Genomic DNA, 26,812 nt, shown 5'->3' with positions numbered 1-26,812 from the left:
GCAGGAATAATCAAATTCTCCAAAGGACATAGACTATTATATTTTCATTATGTCTCATGCATTAAAGGTTATTCCTTGAAAGCAATCACTTGATATAACTAATTTCTCAATATTTACCACTTAAGATGATTTTCTGTTTCTTCCTTGATGTCCTGTCTGACTTTCTGTTCAAACAGCGCCTCCTTCATCTGTCTTGTTTTGGAAATCTCAACGCCTTGGTCCAAAACTAGAGGCAAACAAGCAATGATGTACCAGTAATCAAATCAGACTCATTTGTTAGGAGGAAGACAAATTTCTAATGGCAAAGCAGAATAGCAATTGACTCTAAGTTTTGTGGTTCATAAATAATGAATGTGACAAGAAATGATTCTTTCATAGTTTGCCCAGGGGACTTAATTTATGGTTGGATCAACTGGTACCTTCTCTTAATTCTTTAATCTTCAGTTTTCCTGGTTCTTGGTTCAAAACAGTTGCCACAGCAAATGGATTTGATAGGTCAGCTGGAAACCTCAGATTTTGGTACTCAATTTCCTGAGAATCAATCAGGAAAATGAGTCCTCTGGCTGTCTCTTCTTCCCTCCTGTCAGTCACACTGAGGGTACGCCCACTTTACCTTCAACTTCAGCGGAGACTTTGCCTTTGGTGGTAACCGGTGAAAATTTATAGGTATCATTGTTTTCTCTGGAACTTTGAGCTTATTAGAAAGAACATTTAATCTTTTAAATTCTTCTAATCTATAATGTAAAACAGATACTAAATTAATATACATGAAAAGAATTCCAAGTGTGTGTGTGTGTGTGTGTGTGTGTGTGTGTGTGTGTGTGTGTGTGATTCTGGGGCTTGAACTCAAGGCTTGAGTACTGTGCCTTAGTACTGCCCCTTAAGGCTGAAGCTCCACTACTTGAGCTGGTTAATTAGAGTTAAGCGTCTCATGATTTTTCCTTCTTTTGGCTGGCTTGGAAACTGGATTCTCTAACCTCAGCCTCCTGAGCAGCTAGGATTAAAGGCATGAGCTGAAGATTATAGCTTCCAGTTTCTGTCTTATGTCTGATCTGAGTAGCATACTAAAATAAATCCCATGTCAGTGTACTTGTAGATTATATATATGTATATATATATATATATATATATATATATCCAATGGCCTTCTAATGTGTGGCTTTGTATTCTTAAAGAATTTAATGAGTAGAGAATATGATGTGCTGAAAGATGCTCTCTTGGCTTAGTGCAGTTCATTTTTAGATTGTAGGTTTTCAACAGTTATATTGATTATATTTTTTTAATTTTTTAATATATTTTTTATTGTAATTAATAGAAGGGTTACATATTTGCCAGATAAATGGTGCCTTAATTCCCACACATTGATACCCTTTCACATGTCATATTGATTATATTTTAAAAAGTTTTGCTTTGACTTAACCTCTTAGTGAAAGAATAGTTATACCTATTATTGGTGGCCAGATCTTTCAAAGAAAGAGACAGTCATATTTGGCTTGTTTGTTTCTGAAAAGTAACTTTGGGCACAGTCACATAGAGACCATGCTAAAGACAAAATATACATGGTCCAAAAAGCTAGCAGTGACACCTGTCATTAAACAAGAATGTGGCACCTTTGCTCTCCATGCCATTCTGGAAGTAGGGTAAGGAGACCTTCACTGGCATTCATTTTGTCAGTGTGCACCTGTGAGCACCTGGCTGCCACTCCCTTCTATCTCAACTTATAGCCAACAATGCAAGCATGTGCTTAACGCTGATAGCCGGGGATAATCTGATCCTCAACACAACTCTAATTGTTATGAGCCCATGTGCAAGGGGGAGGGCTTAGCTAGGGAGACTGAGTCTGCTCAGTGTCCAGTTCACATGGAGCTTTGGGATCACCCTGCTCTAAATATTGTTCTCCAACAAAAATCTTTTGAGAGGATCAAAAACAACCAGTCTAATCACTAGTTTTGACAATGGAATTGAAGGAGCTTATGAATGATTGATTTGGCTGGTTACCTGTAGGGCATTCCTGTAATCTTAGTTATTCAGGATGCTGAGATCTGAAGACTAGAGTTTAAAAGCCAGCCTGGGCAAACAAATCCAAGAAATTATTATGGCAAATCAACCAGAAAAAAAGGCTATAAATGGTGGCTCAAGTGGCAGAGCATCAGCTTTGAGAGAAAAAAAAAGCTAAACTGAAGTAGAAAGCCCTGAGTTCTAAGTCCTCGTTCTAGCATGCATGCACACACACACACACACACACACACACACACACAGGAACCTGGTAGATTACAGAGTTATATATGGACATTGGTAGGACCAAATTTAGGATGTGAAAAATCTATCACACACCCCAAACTCAAAAAAGCAGTCTATGTTAATTTGAGAGAATGTTGCGGCTACTCTAATTATTTTTCCTTTGTGGTAGAATTTATATGCTATGAATATTATTCCCAATATTGGGAGACAGGCAGGACTGGAGATACATGCCTAACATTCATTAAATGAGGGGGAACCCTCACTGGGAAACTAAAGCATCATAGAAACCTATGTGCCTGCATTTGTAAGGTGCTTCTACCAACCAATGCTCTCATGAAAAGAACACATAGGGCTAGAAGAGTAGCTCAGCTGTAGATTAGTGACCAGCATGTGGGGCCAATCTCTAGTACCAAAAAAGTTAATTAAGAAATTAAAATAACTGTAATTCTTGCTACTTAGGAGGCTGAGATCTGAGGACTGGGCTTCAAAGCCAGTCAGGGAAAGAAGAGTCCACGAGACTCTTAAATTCAAATGGCTACCCTCCCCCAAAAAAGCCAGAAGTGGAGCTGTGGCCTAAGTGGTAGAGTGGTAGTGTTGAGCACAAATGCTCAGTGATAGCACTCAAGCCCTGAGTGTGAGACCCTGGACCAACACACACACACACACACACACACACACACACACACAAATAAGTTAAAACAAATAAACAAGAACACTTCTATGGAAGGATCTAAAAGTGAAGTCACATTAGAAGGATATCTTTGAGAAAGCATCTGAGCATGGCTACAGTGACCAGACATGGCAAATAGCATTTTGTTTCCCAGTTATCCGACACAAGAAAAATTAATACTATTTCTTATTACACAAAAATGTAAGTTCATTTTCAAATGGAAATGGAAGCTCCAGAAAGATTTTTTTAAAATGAAGTAAGCCATAATAGCATTGTACATCTTCACTTTTGTTTTTTTAAGTGGTACTGGGATTTGAATTTAGGAGTCATGCCTCCAGCCCATTTTTATGTGCTAGTTATTTTGGAGATAAGAGTCTTGCTTCCTGCCTAAGTAAAAGCCTAAGCTGCAATTTACCTATTTAAAGCTTTCTGTTTAGGCTAGGATATCAGGCATATGGCATGTTGAGATGGGGATCTCATGACCTTTTCTACCCAGTTAGCTTCAAATCACAACCTATCCCAATGTCAGCCTCCAAATAACTAGGGTTCCTGGCTCTCATCTTCATGGTTTTTTTCTTTTTTTTGGTTGGTTGTGGGGCTTGAACTCTGGGCCTGGGTGTTGTCACTGAGCTCTTCAGCTCCAGGCTACTGCCCTACTCCTGGAGCCACAGTGCCACAGTTTCTAGTGGTTAATTGGAGATAAGAGTCTTATTGTCTTTAGTGTCTGGGCTGACTTTGAACCTCAATCCTCAAATCTTAGCCCTGTGAGTAGCTAGGATTACAGGTGTGAGCCACTCCCCCCTTATTCATCTTCATGTTTTTAATCCCCGCTTTATGGGATGTCACTTAATATACAGGACATACTTCGCAGCTTGAGCGTGCCCCAGCCATTTCCCATGGGACTTTACAGCAGACCCTGCACAAAGCACTAACTCAAGTAACAGTAATGTTATGTGAAAACTTTAGAATCATTATTTTGCTCCGACTTTGTGTGATTTAGACGTTTGGAAAGGTAGCAATGTGTGTGTATGGATCTAGCCTATACAGGACACATGCAAGGATCAGCAGAAGTCCCCTTTTATTGTCATCGTATCTTCCAGAATCACCTGGGTAGAAACAACTCTACTATTAGCATAACTATATAATAGTGTGTGTGTGTGTGTGTGTGTGTGTGTGTATGTGTATGCCAATCCTGGAGCTTGAACTCAGGGCGTGGGCTCTGTTGCTTAGGTTTTTTTCACTCAAAGTTTTGCCACAGCTCTACTTCCAGCTTTTTGGTGACCAATCAAAGGTAAGAGTTTCATGAACTTTCTTTCCTGGGCTGGCTTCAAACCATAATTCTTAGATCTCAGATTCTTGAGTAGCTAGGATTACAGGCCACTAGCACCAAACCCTATGCCTAAGTACTGTAAAGCCTATTTAATGTCAGGTTTATTATTTAAAATAAGATTTTTTTTTGTGGTTTGGGGAGTGGAATGTAGGGCATTGCACAGGCATAAGCTTGATCACTGAGTTACATCTCTAGCATTTTTGGGGAGTGGTCAAGAAAGAAGCATGGAGTGGAAGGAAGAAAGTTTTGGGGGTTTTGGAGAAGCATTAAGAATTAAGGAAAACAGGGTGGGGGTGGGGGGAGAGGGAAATGGGGACCAAGACATGAGAAAGGGTATCAATGTATGTGAAGTAATGCACCTTCTATCTGGCGAATATAATGTAACCCTTCTATTAATTACAATAAAAATATATGAAAAAAAAAGAATTAAGGAAAACATTCCCCAAAAGACGTACGGTAAGGCCATGTTGGGGTAGCTAGTTCCGGTGAAGACACAATCATATGGCTGTGAGTTGAACTGTGAGATCCACAATTGCATTTTCATTTGTGCTGTCCCATACTGGAAGGGTGTGAACTTAATGGTCACATTCATCTTTCCATTAGCTGGAATGATTCCTGAGAAGAAAGGGGAAATAACATGACACTCTCTCCTCTGGACAAGTGCCAAGACACATGAAAAATCCTTCCTCCCACAATAAGTACCAATATTTCCATGATCAATTTTTATTTATTTTTTCCAGTCTGGGGCTTCAACTCAGGGCTTGAACATTGCTCTTGGGATTTCTCAAGAGTTGTTGAACCACAACACCACTTCTAGCTTTTTCTGTGTATGTAGTACTGAGGAATCGAATCCAGGTCTTAGTGCATGCTAGGCAAGCACTCTACCACTAGGCCAAACTCCTGGCCCCAAATGTTTCTATGATGTTGATGTAGTCTTTTCACTAAATATGCATAAACCAACTCTGTATGCTTACAAGGATATTATTTATCACTTATGACATTAATCTTTGATTAATACTCTTTTGATTATGTCAAAGTATATAACATATCTATCTGCACTGGTGGTCTCAGTAGGAATTCCCAGAATACCAGTCTTTACCTTACTGGAATTCAAGGTTAATTCTATAGAGAATAAGAAAAAGTCAGGAATATACCTAAAGCTTCCATCCAGTAATTTAATTCCCTCTGTTTCTGAGTGGTTCTCTCCTTTCACATATTTTTATTTATTTATTTCATTACTAGGAATGGAACCCAGGGCCTAGATATTGGCCAAGTGCCCTGCCACCAAGCTACAATGCCAAGCTTTCTGAGGATAAACTGCTGTTCCTTCCAAAGTCAAACACCATAGTATCTTATTCGAATGAGACTTAGATCATCAAAATTGCCTGACAGACGCAGGAAGGAAAACAGACAGAAGATCAATGTACTGGGTACAAGGCAGACCAATATTCTTCCTGACTTCCAGTGAAGGCACTTTGGTTTGCGTCCAGAATGAGACATTCATCTGCCCTGCAGAGCCCTTGCTCCATTCCTGCCTCATGCCTGGGCTTTACTCCTCCTCCCTGCTCTGCTCTCCTCTGAACCTGGTACCATTCTCTTTCTTCAATGTCAACACAAATATAAGTATCTGGGTATGATATATGTGTTTCCTGAGTATAAAAATCAAAATTAGTAATGATATCAACTAGTAACCCTTAAACTCAGAGACCAGCTGTCTGTGAGGTCTCCAAAAGCCAGCTGAGTGAGAGCCTAGGTTCTCCAGGAGGCAATGGCTTTTGTATGCCTGACCACCCAATTGGTCAGAAAGTACCCTGTGTGACCCACTGTTCCTAGGGGCTTTAGATCAAGAACATTCTATTGTTTCTGCTACAGTTCATTAGCTTAAAAAAACAAGAACAAGTTTAGAGCAAGGATTAATATTTGCCTTGGGCTGGCTGATTTATTTTTAAGTGATTCAGCCAAGAGCTAATACATAAAGCAAACTGTGGAGACATAGTCCAGGCAACCAAAGAAAACCACTTCATCCATTAGCAGTGGGGGCAGCCAGCACAGCTCCATCACCAGAACATGGTGGCAGCTGCACGTCCCTTGTAGACAGCTGTGAGGGCATCCTGCTCAGTCACAGCAGGTGAGATATAGCTTTCTCTGCCCAATGAAAATCCTAACTGCATTTTGAAATCATTATTTTAGGGGTTTGGTCCAATTTCATCTGGGATCCATTTCAGTTTGCTGTGCTTAGCCTAGTCAGGTATAATGTTAAACCATAGAGTAGGGAGGGTAAAAACAGGGACATGGTGAAAACCAAGCTTGGGGGAAAAATGAGCCAAATATGATGCATACCATTGTCCCAGTCTTCAGAAGGCTGAGACAGGAAATCGGGAGTTCAAGGCAAAACCATCTCAAAAATAATATAAAGCCAAGAAAATTCTAAAGATCTAATTCATCATTACAGTGACTGTTACAAAGAAGATATCACAAAATAACCACAAGTGAAGCCACCACCAGGAAATATTGTTCTGTCTGTTCTAGATTACAATGGAATAAAATGTGCATATAAACGTGGCCAGCAGGGTGCTGGTGGCTCAAGTTTGTAATCCTGGTACTTAGGAGGCTGGGATCTAAGGATTGCAGTTTGAAGCCAGTCTGTGTTGAAAAATCTGTGAAACTTTTTTCTCCAATTAACCAGCAAAATGTCAGAAGTGGAGCTATAGCTGAAGTGGTAATGCACCAGTTTTGAGTGAAAAAGCCAAGGGAAAGCTAGAGGCCCTAGTTTAAGCCCCAGCACTGCCCCTTCCCCCAAATATATGGCCACTTGGAAAAAGGGGATAGAGAGGAAAATAAAAAAATCACATTATCTTTTAGTGCAATGAGACCTAGGCTAAGGTAACTTATAAAAAGGTCTTTCTTACACATCCATGCCATGTTTAAGTTAAATTGTATCTTAGTGGACATACAATGGTGTAAATGTGTTTTGATACATGTAAGTTGCATAATGATCAATCAGGGCAGCTGACACATGCATCACCTCAAACATTTATTATTGCTTTGTGCAAAAGCATTGAAAATCCTCCCTTGGGTTTATCTTTGTGGTGGTTGTTGTTTTTGGTTAGTCGTGGGGCTTGAACTCGGCCTGGGCACTGTCGTTGAGCTGAGCCACAGCACCACTTCTGGTTTTCTGGTGGTTAATTGGAGGTAAGAGTCTCACGAACTTTAGTGCTGGGCTGGCTTTGAACCATGATCCTCAGATCTCAGCATCCTGAGTAGCTAGGATTTCAGGGATGAGCTACCGTGCTTGGCTTATGCTTGTTGTTTTTAATGCATTATGTGAATCTTTCCTCTTTTGTTTTCTTCCCCCTTACAGTCTATCCCTTGTTGTTACCTTGGTACCTAGTGTATTGTATATATTTGTTTATTTGAATTAAGGAAGGGAAGGGGAAAAACAAGATGATGAGACAAAGGACAAAGGGCGAACCAATGTAACAGCTGATATTCACAAGACAATATGTTGGAAATGAAATTTACAATTTGCAAGGGAGTGGGTAGAGGGAAAGTGGGAGAAAAACATGGGAAGAGATACCAGTGTTCAAGAAGTGATGTACCCACTACCTTACAAATCTATATATCGCCCTGACAATAGAAAAAATAAAATAAAATAAAATAAAATCCTCTCTTGTAGCTCTTTGGAAGTGAACAGTGTTGACTGCTGTGTAGAATGTTGTTATGGTTGACTGCACCCCACTGTGCCATGGCACAAGAGAACTCCATTCTCTGACTGAAACCTGTGACAGGCAGTCATTCTGTGCCCCCTCTCCAGCCTCAGCAGGCTACTATCCCAATCTACTTTTATGAATTCAATTTTTTTTGACTTCAGACTTAAGTGAGATTGTCGATATTGTCATCATTTTAAAACAATGTTCCCTCTAAACATCTCAAAAGTACAGCTTCTTCTCTCTCTGAATTGTCAAAAGTCGTCCATTTTACATGTTTGACTTGTTACCAAGGACTGTTTGGAAACTTCTAAGATTTAGGGTTCTACCAATAGATAAGTGGTGAGCCATTTCATCCTTCTAAGCCTTTCTTGAGGAATTAGCAGCTACTTTTTAAAACTATCCTTGCAAAAGCTGGTAATAAATCCTAGCAGCGCTTTGCTTGTTTGGGACTGCAGAGAGAAGGCTCTGAGAAGGATGGGCTTGGGTTCACTTCAGTGGTCACAGGGCACCACGGCTGCTCAGAGTGTGGGACAAAAGAACAGCCCTGGGGCCACTCAACCTGCTTCACTGCCTTGCTCTTGTTTGGTCTCTCAGGAGCTCTTCAGAATAGCTTTACTTGTTGGAGTCTCAGTTTTCTCATCTGTGAAATAGGATAAAGCTTAAGGGAGAAAGTAATCTACAGGATCGAGGCTACTGCTATGGCAGCATTTGTTCTATGGGTGGCCCTCTTGGTGTTTATGCTACATATGTAAGTGATGCTTACTGTGGATTAAATTACTACTGGAGTGTCAGGAAGAGAAATTAGTTCTTAGAAAATCTTACACTTGGCCCGTTTGAGTTCTAAACATAGAAGAGGCACCAGGCATTGGTGGTTCCCGCCTGTAATCCTACTACTAAAGAGGCTGAGATCAGAGATCTCAATTCCAAGCCAGCCTAGGTAGAGAAATCTGAGACTCTTTTCTTAGCCAACCAGCAAAAAGTCTGAAGTAGAGGTGTGAACACCTGAGTTCAAACCCCAGTTTTGGCATGTGTGTGCGTGTATACACACACACACACACACACACACACAGGCGTGTCTCCTGATGCCAATCTTACAAAGGTACAAAACAGAAGCTGAAGTACCAGTCAGCAGACAAGGTTTTGGTTGCTTCTAGAATGATTTACATAAAAAACTCAGGTTTGAAGCCTTGTTGTGGCATGGAAGGCTCTACAGTCTATCATTGCCATGTCTAAATTTCCCAGGAAGAAACCAAGTCCTAAGAATATTACTTCTAGTGCTCTTATCCTCACTCTTCTTCATTTCAGCTGGCAGGAAAGAATATCACATATGCACTTCAGGTGCAGCTCTACTTTCAGCTTTTTGCTGGTTAGTTGAAGGTAAGAGTCTCTCAAATTTGTCTGCCAGGTCTGATTTCCAGACTCAACACTCAGATCTCAGGTTCTATTATAGCCAGGATTACAGGCGTGAGCTACCCGTGCCTGGGTCATTCCCCCCCCCTTTTTTAGGTCTGAGACTAGAACTCTACCATCTAAGCTGTGCCTCCAACTCCTGGCTCATTCTTCTCTGTCATTTGTTTTTAATGCACCATGCTAAAGATCTTTATGTTGCCCTTTTGTCTAATCATGTAGTTGCCCATGTCTTCTGGGATGAGGTAATTCACTATGTTCCTGTCTGTAGGAAGTATCTGTAAATATCTATAAACATCTATAAGTAACAAGGAAAAACCAGGGGTATATCTAAAAGCTCCCATTCAGGTAATTTATTTCCCTCTGTTTCTGAGTGGTTTCTTGCCTTTCATATGCTTTTATTTTTGGTTTTTATTTTTTCCATGCTAGGAATGGAACCCAGGGCCTGGCCCCTATTAGCCAAGTGCAGCCCTTATTATGTAAAGATCTTTACATTCCCTTGACATTTTTGACCTGTTACCAAAGGGATCTCAGAACTGTGCTAAGGAAACAAAGTCAGGAAAAAATGTATGGCATTTGGTTGGTCTCCAACACTAGTAAGATCTTAGCTAAAATCATGTTTGGTTTGCTCTTTCAAAACCACCAATAGATTGGTGGTGTTACATTAACTACTATGGTTTACTGTGAGCAAGGAAGATAAAACTAACACTCTTTGTACATACCATCCAAGCTCAGGAAAACTTCATGAGCACATCTAGCTGTGCTGTATACCAGCACCTTAAGGATACCAAGCAGGTAAGTGGACAGTGTGCTAAGATTCAGGGCACCATGCCAGACTCAGGGAATTAATTACTTTTTTTAACATTTGAAAATCCTGAGTGCATAATGCCTGAGAGATACAAACCATTAGCAATGCCTCTAGATTCCAGAGAACATTTTGCACCACAATCCAACAGAATATTGATGTTCCCACATATGGTTTAGACAATAGGCTACCAAAGGTACACTTGAAACAGTATCCTTAAGTGAAGTTTAATTTCATTTAAAGGAGAAATTTAGGACACAGGCCTCAAAGCCTCTGAACAATCTGAAAAGCCATCAGATGGATTAGACCAAAGCAGCCCAGGAGTCACACTTGTCTACTTCTGGTTCGCTGCCGGCTGGCTAAGGTTGTGCATTGCATAATCTGAATGCCATGTTTAGTTTTGTAACAGTTCATATAAGGAGTTCAGTGATCTCTGCTCAGCATTCTTATATGCTGATCTTGTATGCTGGAGTCTCTGGGTTCTGAATAGGTCATGTATTTTATTGTCTGGGTGATGTATAGAGGGGTTATAGTTACATATGTCAGATAGTGGGTAAATTACTTCTTGAACATTGATACTCTTTCCCATGTTTTTCTCCAAATTTCCCTCCCCCAAGCCCTTCCCAATCATCTTGTTTTTCCCCTTCCCTTCCCTATTTCAAATAAACAAATAAACGTGTATACCATATACCAGATACCAAAGTCAGATATAGTAATGACATGAGATAAACCATAAGGAGAAAAGGGGGGGGGGAGAGAAAATAACTTCATATAGTATGTTAAGAACAACAATTACAAAGATAAACCTCTTGTTTCCATATCCTAGAGTTTATTTCACTTATCTTCATCCTATATGGCCATATGCACATAACTTTTGAGCTATTATGGTCCTCTGCTAGGAGAATCTTAGATGTGTACTAATTATTACACATGAGGGGAATCATAGAGCCTATGTTTCTTTGGTTCTGGCTTATGTCACTTAATATGATTTTTCCCAAGTCTTTCCATGTCCTTACAAATGGGATGATGTCATTCTTTCTGATGGCAGCATAGAATTCCATTGTGTATGTATACCACATTTTCTTGATCCAGGGGCATCTGGGTTGGTTCCATATCTTATCTAAGGTAAACAATGCTGCAATGAATATGGTTGTGCTAGTAGCTTTAGTATGGAGGGCACTGGTTTTTAAGGATTTGACAAGACTATCAGCTCACCAGCTTCTCTGCCTTTTATTTGCTGCTTTCTCTACTTCAGTTCAGGCTCTCACATCTGGCATTATTAATCCCAACATCATGAATTCCTGGCTTCCTCTGCATCCAGCTCAGTGACCCTGGTACAGTGCCTACTCTGATCTGTGTAGCAGTCAGCTCCCATCCTGCACAGCTGCTCCCAAGACTTAGCAGCCCCCTTACAACTATGGAACTTACTATAACTACACAGCACTGGGGAAGGCGTAAGGGTCACACTAGTTCAGTCTAAGATCATTCCTATCGGACTTATTGAAAGTATCGAAAAATCAAGCCTTTTCCAAATTACAAAATCCAAAAGACCAGATACTCTGGGACTTAACCAATTTCCTCCCCAGGTCCAGAAAACCAGTTGAACAGTTGTCTGGTTTTGGACTTAGTCTCTGTGGCCTACACCCGGACCCAGTCCTAGAACCCCTGGAGTGCCTACGTGCCCTTGCCTATGTCAGTGGACACACACTTGGGTTGGACCAGCAGGCTCTGCACCATGTCCCCAGAGACACAGAGGTCGACTGATTGTCTCTCCTGTGCCACACTCCCAAATGCAAAGCATTGTTTTCACAACTGACCAGTTGTCCACCATGTGGATCTCTGGGCAGGCTTCCAGCATCTGGAGCCATTGCCTGGTCTAATCCTTCATCTGGCCCTGATCTCTCTTCCTTCTCAGCATAGCTGAATAAACCAGCTACTCAATTCAACCCTGAAATCTTTTTTTTTATTGTAAATGGTCAGGGTAATGTATAGAGGGGTTACAGTTACATTCTCATCCTGAAATCTTTACTAAGTTTTTTCCTGCTCTGTCTTTGAATATGGCTCACAGAAACATTCCTAGAGCTCCATTAACAGCAAGTTGCCCATGTGTGACAGTGGGACCTTCTCTTTCTTGCTTGAATCCCTGATTCTCTAAGAAGGCTAAACCAATATTGAGAAGGAACTCACTTTACCTGCATGCCTCTCAGAGATCAAGTAAAAATTCAACTTGTGCTTTACAAGGTAGTACATAGTTCTTTTTTTTTTCTTTTTGCCAGTCCTGAGGTTTGAACACAGAGCCTGGACATTGTCCTTGGACACTTTTTGCTCAAGGCTAGTGCTCTGCCACTTGAGCCAGAGCACCACTTCCAGCTTTCTCTGTGTATGTGGCTCTATGGAATTGAACCCAGGGCTTCATGCATGCTAGGTCAGCACTCTGCCATTAGGAAGTATACAGATCTTGAAGCCAGAGTGACTGGGTTCAAATCCCATCCTTTTCACTTACTACAGAGGTTTCAGATAAGGTAGCTATATTCTTTGTTGCCTCATTTTCACATTTAGTAAATGGGAATAAAATACTGACCTGGCATGGCTGTAGTACAGACTTAATAATGGGCATATCTCTCTCTTTATAGTGTCATTCCAAGTTTTACTATTATTGTTTTATCAAAAGGCAAATATAAACAACAGATACTTCTATATCTAAAATATTATCTTGTCAGTTAAATTTTAATAATTACATAATTTCCTTCTAGGTTAGGGTTCAAACAGCTGAAAATAATGAACTCTTCTGCTGGAAAGATAACCAAAGTTCATTTTCTTGCAATAACTTACTGTTCTTTTTTTGTGGATTATGGGTCTTGAACTCTGGGCCTGGGCACTGTCTCTGAGCTCTTCAGCTCCAGGCTACTGCCCTACCCCTGAGCCACAGCCCCACTTACTGCAAAAATGTATATTAAAAAAATTTCTTGGCTCCATTAAAAAGAATCTATACCCACTTAATAATTCAGAGATAAGGTAAACCTCCTGCTTCAGACACCTCATTTATTGGAAAAATAGGCACTTGTACTAATGGTAGAGTTGTACACAAATGAACTCCTAGGCTTAAAACAAAATAAATAAACAATTTCAGTATTCACAACTGACAACTGAGAACAAATACTTAAATCCCAAATATCAAGAAACAAATTGGAAAGCAGGAATCATTTCTAGTGTGATAAAGTCACTTTCAAATATTAAAAAAATCAATTTTCAAGGTATAGGGATCTATGTTCTTCAGAATATGTTAAAAATCAGGTTGTCTACACCTCAAACAAGACAAATTCATCAGTCCCTTCCCCTAAGATTCTGAAAGCTTGGAAGGAAGTAGTATTTTCAAAGTATCTGAAGTTTAATTGATTTAACATTAGCATAGACAGGATTAATTTCTGATTACAAGTTTAGACCTTGAAAGAAACTGAACTTTGTGTTTTTATAAGTTATCTGAATGTTATACATAATCTGATAGTGCACCTTTCTCAAGTGAAATTTGTTTCTGTTACACACTTGAAAATAGGATAATGCATTCAATACGATTTATTCTGTTTCTGGTTTTTAGAACCTAAGACCTGAGTTCCAGTCATGCCTTTAACCTTGAGATCTCTAAGGATAGTGGATATTTGACATCGAGACATTCCTCACCTGACACAGGATCAACAGAAAAGGCCCTGTGAGCCTGAACCAAGATGATGTGGAACTCGAAGTCCACAGGGCAGCTGCACTGCAGGGGTATCACATAGGATTTGCTGCAAAACAAACAGAAAGCAAAGTGAAAGGTTATTTTTCTTTATAATTAGCAAAGATGATGTAGTATCTTGGTTTAGAGTCCATAGATCTTAATTTCCGTTCTTTTCAAATAACTGGCATGCATATCATTATTGAGTTTTGTAGTCCCCTGCTCTCTGTCAGTTGTGGGGCTTGAACTCAGGGCTCTCCCTGAGCCTCTGTGCTCAAGGCTAATACTCTACCACCTTAGCCACAGCATTACTTCTTGTTTTTTGAGTGGTTAATTTGAGATAAGAGTTTTATAAAGACTTTCTGCCTGGGCTGGCTTTGAACTGTGATCCTCAGATCTTAGCCTCCTGCACAGGTGTGAGGCACCAGCACCCAACTTCTTTTCTTCATCACTATTAAGCTTTTAAATTTGAGTGTTTACATTTTGCATTTGTAAGATTTATAATTGGCTCTTCTTAACTACTTGGTTTTTCTAAAATTTCCTGATGTAGTACAGGATTTATAAGTTTGGAAGATATATTATCTATCTCACAAGGACTGAAGAGAAATCTCTATGTAACCTTCCATAATTTGTACTAGAAACATAGGGTCCTTGGGTATTGGTTGAAAAAATCTAATGGGCAGCTGGCCCCACTGGGGATTTTATGTTTGCTAGCACATCCAAGGAACAGCATTTGGAAATTAAATGCCAATGAAATTTGCTTAGATATTGCCTGGGTGTCATGAGGCAATGAAAAAAATTACTTTATTTTTATTATGGAGGAATATACATTCACATGGGTCAGGTAATAAGTACATTTCCTTTCATATAGTATCATCTGTTCCTTCATTCTTTCCCATTCCATTCCTGCCGTCTCCACCCTCATGTTGTATATTTCACTTTCATCAATGTCCTGTGTGCTCTCCTGCTGTACCTCTTCACCCTTTTTCCTCAGATTCCAGTCCTTCCCCTCCTCACCCTCCCACAGATATGCATGTGAATACACGGTATATAAGGTAATGAATATAGAATCATCAGAAAAAGAAAAAAACACCCCAAATTTTAAAAAAGGTTTTCTGTTTCCTCATCTTTGGAGTTTGTTTCGGTATGTATATATGATTTCCCTTTCTGCTTGTACATTGTTGACATACAGAAAGGCTATTGATTTTTGTGGGTTAATTTTGTATCCTGCTTTTTTGCCAAAGTGGTTGGTCAGCTCTGGGAGTTTGGGGGTGGAGTATTTTGGGTCCTTCAGGTATAAGGTCATGTCATCTGCAAATAGGGATAAATTTCTTCTTTCCCTGTATGAATCCCTTTCATGTCCTTTTCTAGTCTTATTGCCCTGGCTAAGAATTCTAGAACTATATTGAAGAGCAGTGGAAAGAGTGGGCATCCTTGTTTTGTTCCTGATTTTAGAGGAAATGGTTTTAGTTTTTCCTTATTTAGTATAATGTTGGATGTTGGTCTGTCATATATAATCTTTATTGTTTTAAGGAATGTTCCTTCTATTCTTAGTTTTCTTAACATAAATCGATTGGCATTAAGCAGGATTTTTTTTTTTGGCCAGTCTTGGGGTCTGCACACTGTCCTTGGGCTTTCTCAAGGCTAGTGCTCTCTAACATGTGAGCCATAGCATCACTTCTAGCTTTTTCTGTGTTGGTGGTAGTGAGGGCTTCGTGTATGCTAGGCAGGCACTCTATTGGTAGGTCACACTTCCAGCCCACATTAGGCAATTTTGTAATTCACAAATTTCTTGATTTTTTTTCTTGATGTTTTTAAAATGCAAGTTTGTTTATTTGTTTCATTGAGGATCCTAATGAGCCTATTTAAAGTTTGTATCACACTGTTGTAAATAATCCATTATGTCCAATTATATTCAATTTTATGCTGGTGGATGGAGTTTGGTTGCCTTTTTTTTTAGCCTGGGAATTGTGTGTGTGTGTGTGTGTGTGTGTGTGTGTGTGTGTCTGTGTGTATGTGTGTGTGTATATGTGCACGTATGTTTGTGTGTGCCTGAGACAGTACTGAGGCTTAAACTCTGGCCCTCAGTGTTGTCCTTTAGCTTTTTCCACCACAGGTTGGTGTTCTACCATTTGAGCCATAGCTTACTTGCAGCTTTTCGCTAGTTAATTGGAGATAAATGTCTTATAACCTTTCCTATCTGGGATGGCTTTGAACCATGGATCCTCAAATCTCAGCCTCCTGAGTAGCTAGGATTACAGGTGTGATCTACCAGTGACCAGCTTGTGCATATGTTTTGATATTTGAATTTTTAAGCTTTAGTAAAAGGATTTAATATATTTGTTGTTCTGGGGGCTTGGGTGCTATCCTTTAGCCTTTCTACCAAGGTGCTCTAGCAATTTCAACCACAGCACTACTTCTAGTTTTCTGATGATTAAGTGGAGATAAGAGTCTCATGGACTTTCCTGCTCAGCTGGCTTCAAAATGTGATCCTCAGATCCCAGCCTTTCTAGTAGCTAGGATTACAGGCATGAGTCACTGGTGCCCGGCAAGGATTTAACTTGTATTGATTGTATATTAGGGTTCCAAGCAGCTATTTTGGGGCAACCAAGCGTTCAGTCACTGGGACAGCAGGCAGTCTGGTTTATCATGCTTTTTTTTTTTTTTTTGCCAGTCCTAGGGTTTGAACTCTGGGTCTAGGTATTATCCATGAGCTTCTTTTTGCTCAAGGTGAGCACTCTACCACTTGAGCCAGAGTACCACTTCTGGCTTTTTTTGATATATCATTGGAGATAAAAGTCTCACAGAGTTTCCTGCCTAGGCTAGCTACAAACCATGATCCTCAATGTGGGCCTCCTGTGTAACTAGTATTACACATGTGAGCCACCAGCCCTCGGCCGGTGGTATTTATTTTCAAAACGATGTTCTTAGCTGTCATGTTTGTGTGGAATGAGGATAGCTGTCTGAAGAGGGTATAAGATCCTAGAAGGGGGTAGGTCCACACACACTTCCACAATCATGCATAAGGGACCTACAATTCTGATATAAACTCTAGAAAAGCTCAGTCTTCTCTTCAATCCACATGAGATAAACCCTATGTAGGTTTTTCCTTAAGTCCAGTTTCAAATCAAGCTCTGCTAAAGGTCTCCAGTCAAGCTCAACTCTCTGGGATGCTTATTAAGTGAAAAAAACATGCAAAGTATACAAAGATCATTACATTTTCAAGGTTTAACCTATAACAACTCAGGTCCTAATGGGCATCCACTTTTCCACTGAAGCGGGGAGATGAAGCTGGAATGGCAACTACAGAGCACCTGAGCTCCCTATAGATTCTAACAAAGAAATAATCTCAAACTGACATTGAATAATGATCCATTCAATTAAGCTAGGCTCATGGAGGTGACAGTGAGCCTTTGGCAATGGTCAATGTTAGGCATGAAACTGTGCCTTCCTGGTCTCTGAAGATTATGCCTGGCACTCACAGGGACTGTGTGCTGTGTGACCCCTGGATCAGGGTCCTAGGGATCTGATCAGGACTGCCACAGCAAGGTGCATTACATCTGGTGCTCCAGGCTCCTCGACTACAAGGTGCATGGCTGTGTTTTTCTGAACTGAAACAAAGCAAAACAAATAATCTCCCCCCCCAATCCAACAAACATACTCAGTTCCTAATGAGCTTTCCAACTCTGATAATGCTTAGGAAAATGGCAGCAAGATGGTTTGTTTAATGGTGATTACAAGAAGCCAAGTTCCTGATGCACTAGCCAGTCTGGAAAAACAAACAATTCCTTAAGGGTACACATTCCAAATGCTGTCATCTGAAGGAGACACAGAAATATGGATTCTGTGGATTGCAGCAGAATAGCTAGGCTTTGCCCTTGCTGTGGTTCCTGTCATCATGTCAACCCAATGTGGACAGCATCAGGACAGACTAGATGAATTCTAATCTGAATTCAGGGGAAGTTTAGGTGATAGAAACTTTAGTTTTAGTTTTTTGTATATGGAGAGACAGAATTGTACAAGGATCTGGCTAGAATTTCAAAAATTTCAACTGAATTTCCATTGCTAAATACTATTAAATACAGTCAGAAGCCAGTGGCTCATGCTGTAATCCTAACTACTCAGTAGGCTGTTATCTGAAGACTGCAGTTCAAAGCCATCCCTGGAAGGAAAATACCTGAAAGTCAATTAATTAGGAAAAGCCAGGAGTGGACGTGTGGTCCAAGTGTTAGAGCACCAGACTTGAGTGAGAAAGCTAAAGGATGGCACCCAAGTTCTGAATTCAAGCCACAGTACTGGCAAAAGAAGCAAAAACAAAAGCAAGTAAACAAAAACTAACTTAAAATGAATACGAGATTCTAGAACCTGTGATTCTTCAGAAGCAATGGGAATTGAAAGTTCTAAACCTTATAAGAAGCAGACATGAGAGAAAGTCATAGTTAGTATTTTTTGGAGACAAACACAACTTGTATCCCTGCTATTAAACATCAGTTATGCTATTAAGCATCAATGTATGCTATATACAAAAAGAGATGAGGGTACTTAAAAAAATTATTCCCTATTTTTTAATAAAATAAATCCAATCCAAACCTCTTAAACATTAAGCATTTATTTTATGATCACATAGAAACTGCATAATAGAATAGTGCATAAATTTACCTTCAGAAAGTAAACATAACAAAAAAATTCAAATTTATTTTTTATTCCCTCTGTTTTTAGAGAATAAAAACTCTGTGATCTTATTGAAGAGAACTAGAAATCAAATAAATATATGCTCTAATTCAATGCTTTCAATATCTAATAAGCAGAGCAGACTGGCTACTTCATCATAATAGAATTTGGCTCCTTTTCTAGAGCATGAAAGGTAAGGGACAAAAAACATGGCAAATACTAGCTATTGGAAGATAGCATTCAGAAACCATAGAAAATTAATAGAAGTTATTATACTTACATAAAACTTGAGGGGAATACTACCACAAAAAATAGAAGTTTCCACAGAGAAATATGAGAAGATGACCCACCACAGATAGGTGTGGACATTATGGATATCAACTGAAACCTGGAACAAACCTACTGGAGGGCTAAGTCAATTTATGAGGACTTTTCTTCTGTCAACTGCTCAGAGATGTGAAAAACATTCACAGATCAAAAGACGTAGGCAAAGAGCCAAAGAAAGCTAGGCTCTATGATTTCCCTCATTTGTAACAACTAGTATACATTTAGGATTTTCCTAACAGAGGATCATAATAGCTCAAAAGCTGGGTACATATGTCCATACAGGATGAGGCTAAACAAAATGAACTCTAGCATATGGAAACAAGAGGTTTATCTTTGTGATTGTTGTTCTTAATGTACTATGTGATGCTATTTCTTTCTTTTTTTTTTGCCAGTCCTGTGCTTGGGCTCAGGGCCTGAGCACTGTCCTTGGACTTTCTCAAGGCTAGAGCCTCAGCACCACTTCTGGCTTTTTTGTATGTATGTGGTACCAAGGAATCGAACCTGGGTCTTCGTACATGCTAGGCAAGCACTTTAACCACTAGGCCAAACTCCCTGCCTGTGATGTTATTTCTTTTCTCTTCTTTTCCCCTTAAGGTTTATCTCATGTTGTTACTGTATGACTTTGGTACCTGGTACAGTGTATATGTTTTTTTTTTGAAAAAGGGAAGGTAAAAAGACTAAACATAGAGCTCCCCTATGACCCAGAAATTCCACTACTTGGCATTTACCCAATCATCCAGAAACAAGGGCATACTAAATCCACTAGCACAATGATGTTCATTGCAGCACTATTTACCATAGCAAAGATATGGAACCAATCCAGATGTCCCTCAGTTGATGAGTAGATCAACAAGATGTGGTATTTATACACAATGGAATTCTATGCTGCTGTCAGAAAGAATGACATCGCCCCATTTGTAAGGAAATGGAAAGACTTAGAAAAAAACCATATTAAGTGAAGTAAGCCAGACTCAAAGGAACACAGGCTCAATGGTTTCCCTCATTTGTCATAATCAGTAGAAACCTTGGGCTTTCCTAGCAGAGATTTACAATAGTGCAAAACCTAGATACATAAGGCCATATCAAATGATGCTAAATGAAAGGACCTCCAGGATATAGAAACAAAAGCCATATAATGAGTGATTGTTGTCCTTAATGTACTATGTTATCTCTCATCTCTTTTGCTGTCCCTTGCTTATCTCATATTGTTACAGTATTTCACCTTGTTGTCTGATATATTGGATACATGCGTATTTGGTCATTTGAAATTGGATAGGGAAGGGGGGAAAACAAGATGAGGAGCAGGGATGGAGGAAGGGAAATGGGGACCAAGACATGAGAAAGGGTATCAATGTTTGTGAAGTAATACACCTTCCATCTGGTGAATATAATGTAACCCTTCTATTAATTACAATAAAAATATATGAAAAAAAGAAAAAGGGAAGGTAAAGGAAAAACAAGATGAGTGGGAGGGGTAGAAACTAGGAGAAAAACAGGGGAAGGGATAACAATGTTCAAGAAGTAAATATACCAACTACCTGATGAATGTAACTATAACCCCTCTGTATATCCCCCCAACAATAAAATAAAAAAATTGAAAGTTGGAGGTAAGTGAATATCCACATATGGTCATCTTCTTCCAAGTACATGGAAGGCTACTAAAACAATCCAGACTCTATTATTTGAAATTGGATAGGGAAGGGGGGAAAACAAGATGAGGGGTGGGGGTGGGGGGGAGGGAAATGGGGACCAAGACATGAGAAAGGGTATCAATGTTTGTGAAGTACTGTACCTTCTATCTGGTGAATACAATGTAACCCTTCTATTAATTACAATAAAAATATATGAAAAAATCTAATAATCATATATTTAGCATTCTTTAAATGGATCGAAAGTTGAGGACATTCATGTAAGAAAAAAATCCAGACTCTAGACAGGCTTCGGGGTTACACATTTTCAAACAAGTCTCATTAAGAGACACAACCCAGTTCCCCTTCCCTAGATCCTGAACTCACTGGGTCACTACTTAATTCATACAATGCAGAGGGAATGACAGTGTGCCTGTTTCTTAAAGCCAAGGCCTAAGAAGTCAATGATAACTCAATCTGTTCCTATTTGCTATCTTAATTTGGCATAATTTTGAAGTTTTTCTTTTGCAGCAGCTTTTAATATGCCTCAACCATATCTCAACCATAGGTAGTACATATGTAACCCTCTTGACTTTGTGTGGTAAGTACCATTTGTATCCCTTTATAGATAAGATGATGTACAGTGCAGTCCGAAGTCACAACTAGTAAATGGTGAGGTGCAATATAAAGCCAGAAATCTAGATCCTGAGCTAATCTACCTGAGATAGAATGTGGCATAGCAAGTGCCCTCCATGCCACCCAGTGGGATTAGTTTCTTTTTAAAAGAAGGGTCGGAACACTCCTCCTCTACCAATCTTCCCCAGCCATGTAGGGAAATCTTGGAGACGCCCTCACCAGAACCACCATGTTGGCAGCATGGTCTGAGGCTTACAGGGCTTTGAGAGATGGTTGTTGTTTAAACATCCTGTTTTCACCAGTTTTTTTTTTTTGCAAGTTCTGGGGCTTGAACTCAGGACCTGAGCACTGTCCTTGGACTTTCTCAAGGCTAGCGCTCTACCACTTGAGCCTCAGCACCATGTCAGGCTTTTTTCTATGTATGTGGTACCAAGGAATTGAACCTGGGTCTTCGTGCAGCTAGGCAAGCACTCTACTAGGCCAAACTCCTGGCCCTCACCAGTTAGTTTTGAGATATGGGGTCTTTTCTGCAAGGGCTGTCCTCCAACTGAGATCTTCCACTCACCAGCCTCCTGAGTGTCAGGACTATAAGTATGATTGCCTGGTAGACATTTACCATCGCAGTTAAGTACTGAGACAATTCCTCAAACATTTTCCTATATGTTGACAACTTTCTCTCAAGCTCTGCTATACACATACAGAAAAAGAAAGATGTTTGGGATTTAGCCAGTTATTTATATTTAACCCTCCTACTATAAATGTCTCACTTAAAACAATATAATTTAAAAGAATGGAAGGAAATGAGGCACTATTAATTGCCTGGTAAATTAAACCTTCTCCCATTCAAACAAATGAGTGATACTTTTGAAATATACAAAGAGTTGGGGGTATTTTATGTTTCAGATTTCAAAGAATGCTCTTTTATCTAAGATAATTTATGCACTTTTGAACTTTCCTATGTTGCTTATCTTGTTTTCAATGACACAATTTATTTCACTTAGATTGGTACCACAATCCAGAAACTCATGCTCCATAATAACCAGCCAAATAAAGGTAAGAATGAAGCCAGGCACAGTGGGGGATGCTTGTAATTCAAGCTATAGTGGAGAGATTGAGAGGATCACAATTTGAGACCAGTCAAGGCAAAATTAGCCAGACTTCATCTAAACCAATGAGCTGGGTGCAGTGTTATTTGCCTGTGAACCCGGTTCTATGGAAGGCCACACATAGAAAGATTATAATTTGAAGCTGACCCTAGGCAAAATTTCAAGACCATATGTGAAACATAACAAAAGCAAAAAAGGGCTGGAGGTGTGGCTCAAGTGCAAGACACAAGGTCCTGGTACTGCCAAAGAAGACATAAGTTTATATAAGGAATTTCTCAAATAACAGTTATTTTTATATCAGGAAAACAGCACCCACTAAGCTTAGATCAAGCTTAGTCACACTTGTGTAACCATGACCACCAGTCATCGCTGAGGTCTTTTCATGTTGCAAAGTCAAAACTCTGTCCCCAATAAGAACCATCTCCCTGTTCTCCCATCCCAACTCCTGGCAGCCACATTTCCCTCTTATTTCTAAGAATCCCATAATTCTGGTCCAGGTGCTGGTGGTTCCATTTGTAATTCTATCTACTCAGGGGACTGAGATTTGAAACTTGGAGATTTAAAGACTGCAGATCAAAGCCAGCCTGAGCAGACAAATACATGAGACTCATCTTCAATTAACCTGCAAAAAACAAAGGGGACTATGGTTCAAGTGGTAAAGCATCAGCCTTGCACACACACACACACACACACACACACACACACACACGCACGCACGCACGCACGCACGTGCAAAAGCCAAAGATCACAAAGGCCTATGTTCAAGGCCCAGTACTGGCACAAAGAATAAAATTAAAATTAAATTAAATGAAATAGAATTCCACAACTCTAGGTATTTTGTGAGATTGTAATTATACAGCACAGAACAAAAAATGAACTTTGAAAAAATGGAATAGTAACATCACTTAACAGCAGAGTATTAATAAAAGTGCTACAATTCAATAGGAAATAGCTCTTCATAGTTCTCCAGGGTGGGATAATGGGATAAGGAGTGAAATTCGGTGATGACTCTCTGGAGGGGTTGCACGGCCTATGGCTGGAGCCCAAAGCACAGGAGGAGCTGATGGCAGGGCGGGCAGCCAGTGCAAGGGGAACAAGAGGCAGAGACACAGCAGATAAAGACCTGCTGCAGACCCAGTGCTTTTTATGCTGAGAAAAATACAATCCTTACTGGTGGAAAATTCCAGGCCACACGGCAAGTTACTGATAGCTGCTGCTGCTTCTACAATAGGGACAGAAGAAACCACATGCTGACTACATTCAAACCATACTTCTCCCAGCTACATGGACCATGATAGCACGTGGCCTGGCACACACTGGGGAACCCAGCTGCCAGCCTGCCACTCTTCCCCCACCTCTAATGCCTGCCTTCCATCTGTTATTAAAACTAAAAGCTCACTCTGGTGGAACAAAATGAATGATTTTTTTCCCAAAGCAAAGCAATTTAAATTCAAATACATTTTAAATTGTGGTTAAGAATCTGAAGTGAGAAATTGGGGGCATACTTAACAGAAAACTACCATTTAAGAAATTACAGTCACAATTCTGTTGATTGATTGCTAGCTATATCATTGTGAATATTCTGACAAGTATTCACTAAAGCACGCTGTGTACAAGTGCATGTGTGTGTATGTGGCGCACCATCAGTCTAGCCGCAGGGGTGCTGCTGAAGTTCAATCTTAGGGGCAGGATAACAGCTATGTTAGTCAAGCAAGTGGAGGGGCCACCAGAAAGTTTCAATGAGGGGTGGCTCTCCAGGACCAAAAGCCAGCCACAAAGCTTCCCTTTGCACTTCTAGGTACACATCTTTTTGTAGTACTAGGTTTGAACTCAGGAACTTGTACTTGCTAAGCAAGGACATATCCTGCCAGGTACTGGTGGCTTACACCTGAAGTCCGGGCTACCGGTGGGAAGTGCTGTAAGACCCTTATCTCCAATTAACTACCCAAAAAGCTGGAGTGTAGCTATGGCTCAAAGCTCAGGACAGTGCCTAGGTCCTAAGCTCAAGCCATAGGACCAACATAAAATCAGAAAACAAACAAAACAAAACAAATAAACAAAAAACCCCTCTTCCACTTGAGTCACACTCCCAGCTCTTTTTGCTTTAGTCATTTTGCAGGTAGGGCCTCATGCTTTTGCCTAGCTAACCCTGGACTGATATCCTCCTTCTTATGGGAGTGTCTAGGGTGACAGGCACTAACTTTTTGTCCCAGTTGGCCTCAATCCAAATTTCTTTAACTCTTCACTTGTGAAGTAGCTGGGATTACTGATGTAACTCATCACACCAGATCCTTACGTTGTATTCATAAACGTTGGAACTGAAATTCATTCGTGGACATTTTTTCCAATAGTAGTCTAAAGTTTGCTACTGCTTAGTACATAGTTTTATATATGTAGATGCATGTATTCTGTATGTATATGTGTATACATACATATGTATGCCTCTATACATGTGCATATATACATACTCATATGCATACATACATGAACTAACCACTAAAAGAATGTATATAAACTAGAAGATCCTAAAGTAGAAAAATGTTCTTCTCTTAACACCTGCCTCTGGTGCCAATATTAATAAATTTGTATGCACACCATCCCCTATGAAAACCGATTAAAGAATATGTAGGGGAGGGGGATGGGAACTGGGGGGAGAGAAAATGGGGAACACATGGAGGGGGTAACAATGTATCACAAGAAATGCACTCACTACCTCACATATGTAACTGTAACCCCTCTGTATCATCCTGACAATAACATTTCAGTAAAAAAAAGAATTTGTAGATTCTTGGTTAGAATTTTCAAGCTAGGCTTTCTTAAAGTAAGCCATTGCTTTCTTTATTTTAGGTTCTTCTGTCTTCTGTCTTGTGGAGTCAAAAGTTTGGAATGTTGTGATAAAGACAAAAAGGAGAGTTAGCTGGGTGTAAGTGGTTTACAAATCCTAGCTACACAGGAGGATGAAATCTGAGGATTGTGCTTCAAAGCTAGTCAAGGCAGAAAGTCCCTGAGACTCTTATCTCTAATTAATTACAGATAAAGCTAGAAGTGCAGCTGTGGCTCTAGTGGTAGAGTGTTAACATTGAGCACAAAAGCTCAGGGACATCACCTAGGCCCAGAGTTGACACCTCAAGACTGGCAAAACAAAACAAAACAACACAACACAACTCTGGCCAAACTGGAGGTGTGGCTCAAACAGCTCATTAGCCATCATGAATGAAAAAGATGAGAAAGAATGCAAAGCCCTGAGTTCAAGTCCAGACACTAGTACTCATACACACACACAAAAATAAATGCTAGTCCAGGTATTTATCCAAAGTTCTCTTTGTCAGCTAACTCATGTTAGCATCCAGTTCTTCTAAATGAAAAAGAGAAGCATTTATGTCCTTCCACTATTATTAATATTCATCTGTACACTTTACAAGCTAAGTGATATTCTTCTCCATCTAAAACTGTAAGTAAAGACCACGTTAATAGATTAATACTTGTTGGACAACATAATATTAAATTAAGAAAATTTGGAAAATTGTTCATATAGTAAAATATAGGCTGCTGTTAAGGGAGAGAGATTATATAATAATACTGAATAACAATAACAATATTGGGTATAATGCAAACACTAATTTTGAACTATAAGGTCACTGCTGTTCCAGAGGCCCAGGTGGAGGTGGATGGAGGACATAAGCTCAAATCACCCTTGTTAAGATTACTTTAGAAAATGCCGCTGCTTCCTCAAATCAACTTTGAATCAAATTTGAACTTAGCTAGGCACCAGTGGCTCTTGTCTGTAATCTTAAATACTCCAAGAAGGTGAGATTCTGAGAACTGTGGTTGATGGCTAGCCAGAGAAGAAAAGTCTGATTGCAGTTCCAATATACCTAACAAAAAACCATGCTAGAGACATGATTCTAGTGGCAGAGAACTAGCCAAGCAAGCAAGCTGAGCAAATATGAGGCCTTGAGTTCAAGCCATGTACCAATATAATGAAGCACATGTTTCTATTGGTAAGAAGAAAATGTGATTTTTAAAAAATCTCTTCAAATAGGGAGGCCTTCAGAAACTCCTTCTGGGGCTGGGAGCGTGGCCTAGTGGTAGAGTTTCAGCCTACCACACACAAAACCCTGGGTTTGATTCCTGAGTACCACATACACAGAAAAAGCCAGAAGTGGCTCTGTGGCTCAAGTGGTAGAGTGCTAGCTTTAAGAAAGACTAAGGACAGAGCCCAGGTCCTGAGTTCAAGCCCCAGGACTGAAAAACAAGAAAAGAAAAACAAACTCCTTTTGCATTGCCACACTTTTCACAATAGCCAAGATATAGAAATAGCCCAGATACCCTATAATAAATGAGTAAATCCAAAAAATGTGATACTCAGTACACAATGGAATTTTACACAGTCATTAAAAAGAATAATATTATGTCATCCTCAGGGAAATGGATGGACCTAGAACAAATCATGTTAATTGAGGTAAGCCAAGCTTAGAGACAAATGGCACATGTTTTCTCTCATAGGCAGAAGTTAGCTCTAAAATGCGCAGGGATATGATAAATTATACAGGACTCTAGACATTCACA

At 39.8% G+C, this 26,812-nt stretch overlaps 1 protein-coding gene across 3 annotated transcripts in view; it reads right to left on the bottom strand.

Annotated features, from left to right (window-relative positions):
- Cfap221 (cilia and flagella associated protein 221) overlaps positions 1–26,812 on the bottom strand; it is a 95,197-nt gene that overhangs the window by 43,286 nt on the left and 25,099 nt on the right. For all 3 annotated transcript variants that reach the window (XM_090342950.1, XM_090342952.1, XM_090342951.1), the window contains 5 exons: positions 13,842–13,945; positions 4,697–4,856; positions 614–734; positions 420–531; positions 118–226 (listed from right to left, as the gene is read on the bottom strand). In XM_090342950.1, coding sequence (XP_090199076.1) covers positions 118–226; positions 420–531; positions 614–734; positions 4,697–4,856; positions 13,842–13,945 — 606 coding nt within the window. The remainder of the gene's footprint in view (positions 1–117; positions 227–419; positions 532–613; positions 735–4,696; positions 4,857–13,841; positions 13,946–26,812) is intronic.

This window comes from Megascapheus bottae, chromosome 12 (assembly GCF_031878675.1).
Source record: "Megascapheus bottae isolate mThoBot1 chromosome 12, mThoBot2.hap1, whole genome shotgun sequence".
In the NCBI taxonomy this organism is placed as follows: Eukaryota; Metazoa; Chordata; class Mammalia; order Rodentia; family Geomyidae; genus Megascapheus; species Megascapheus bottae.
Note: the sequence above shows the minus strand (reverse complement) of the source record. Positions and strands in the feature narration are given on the sequence as shown.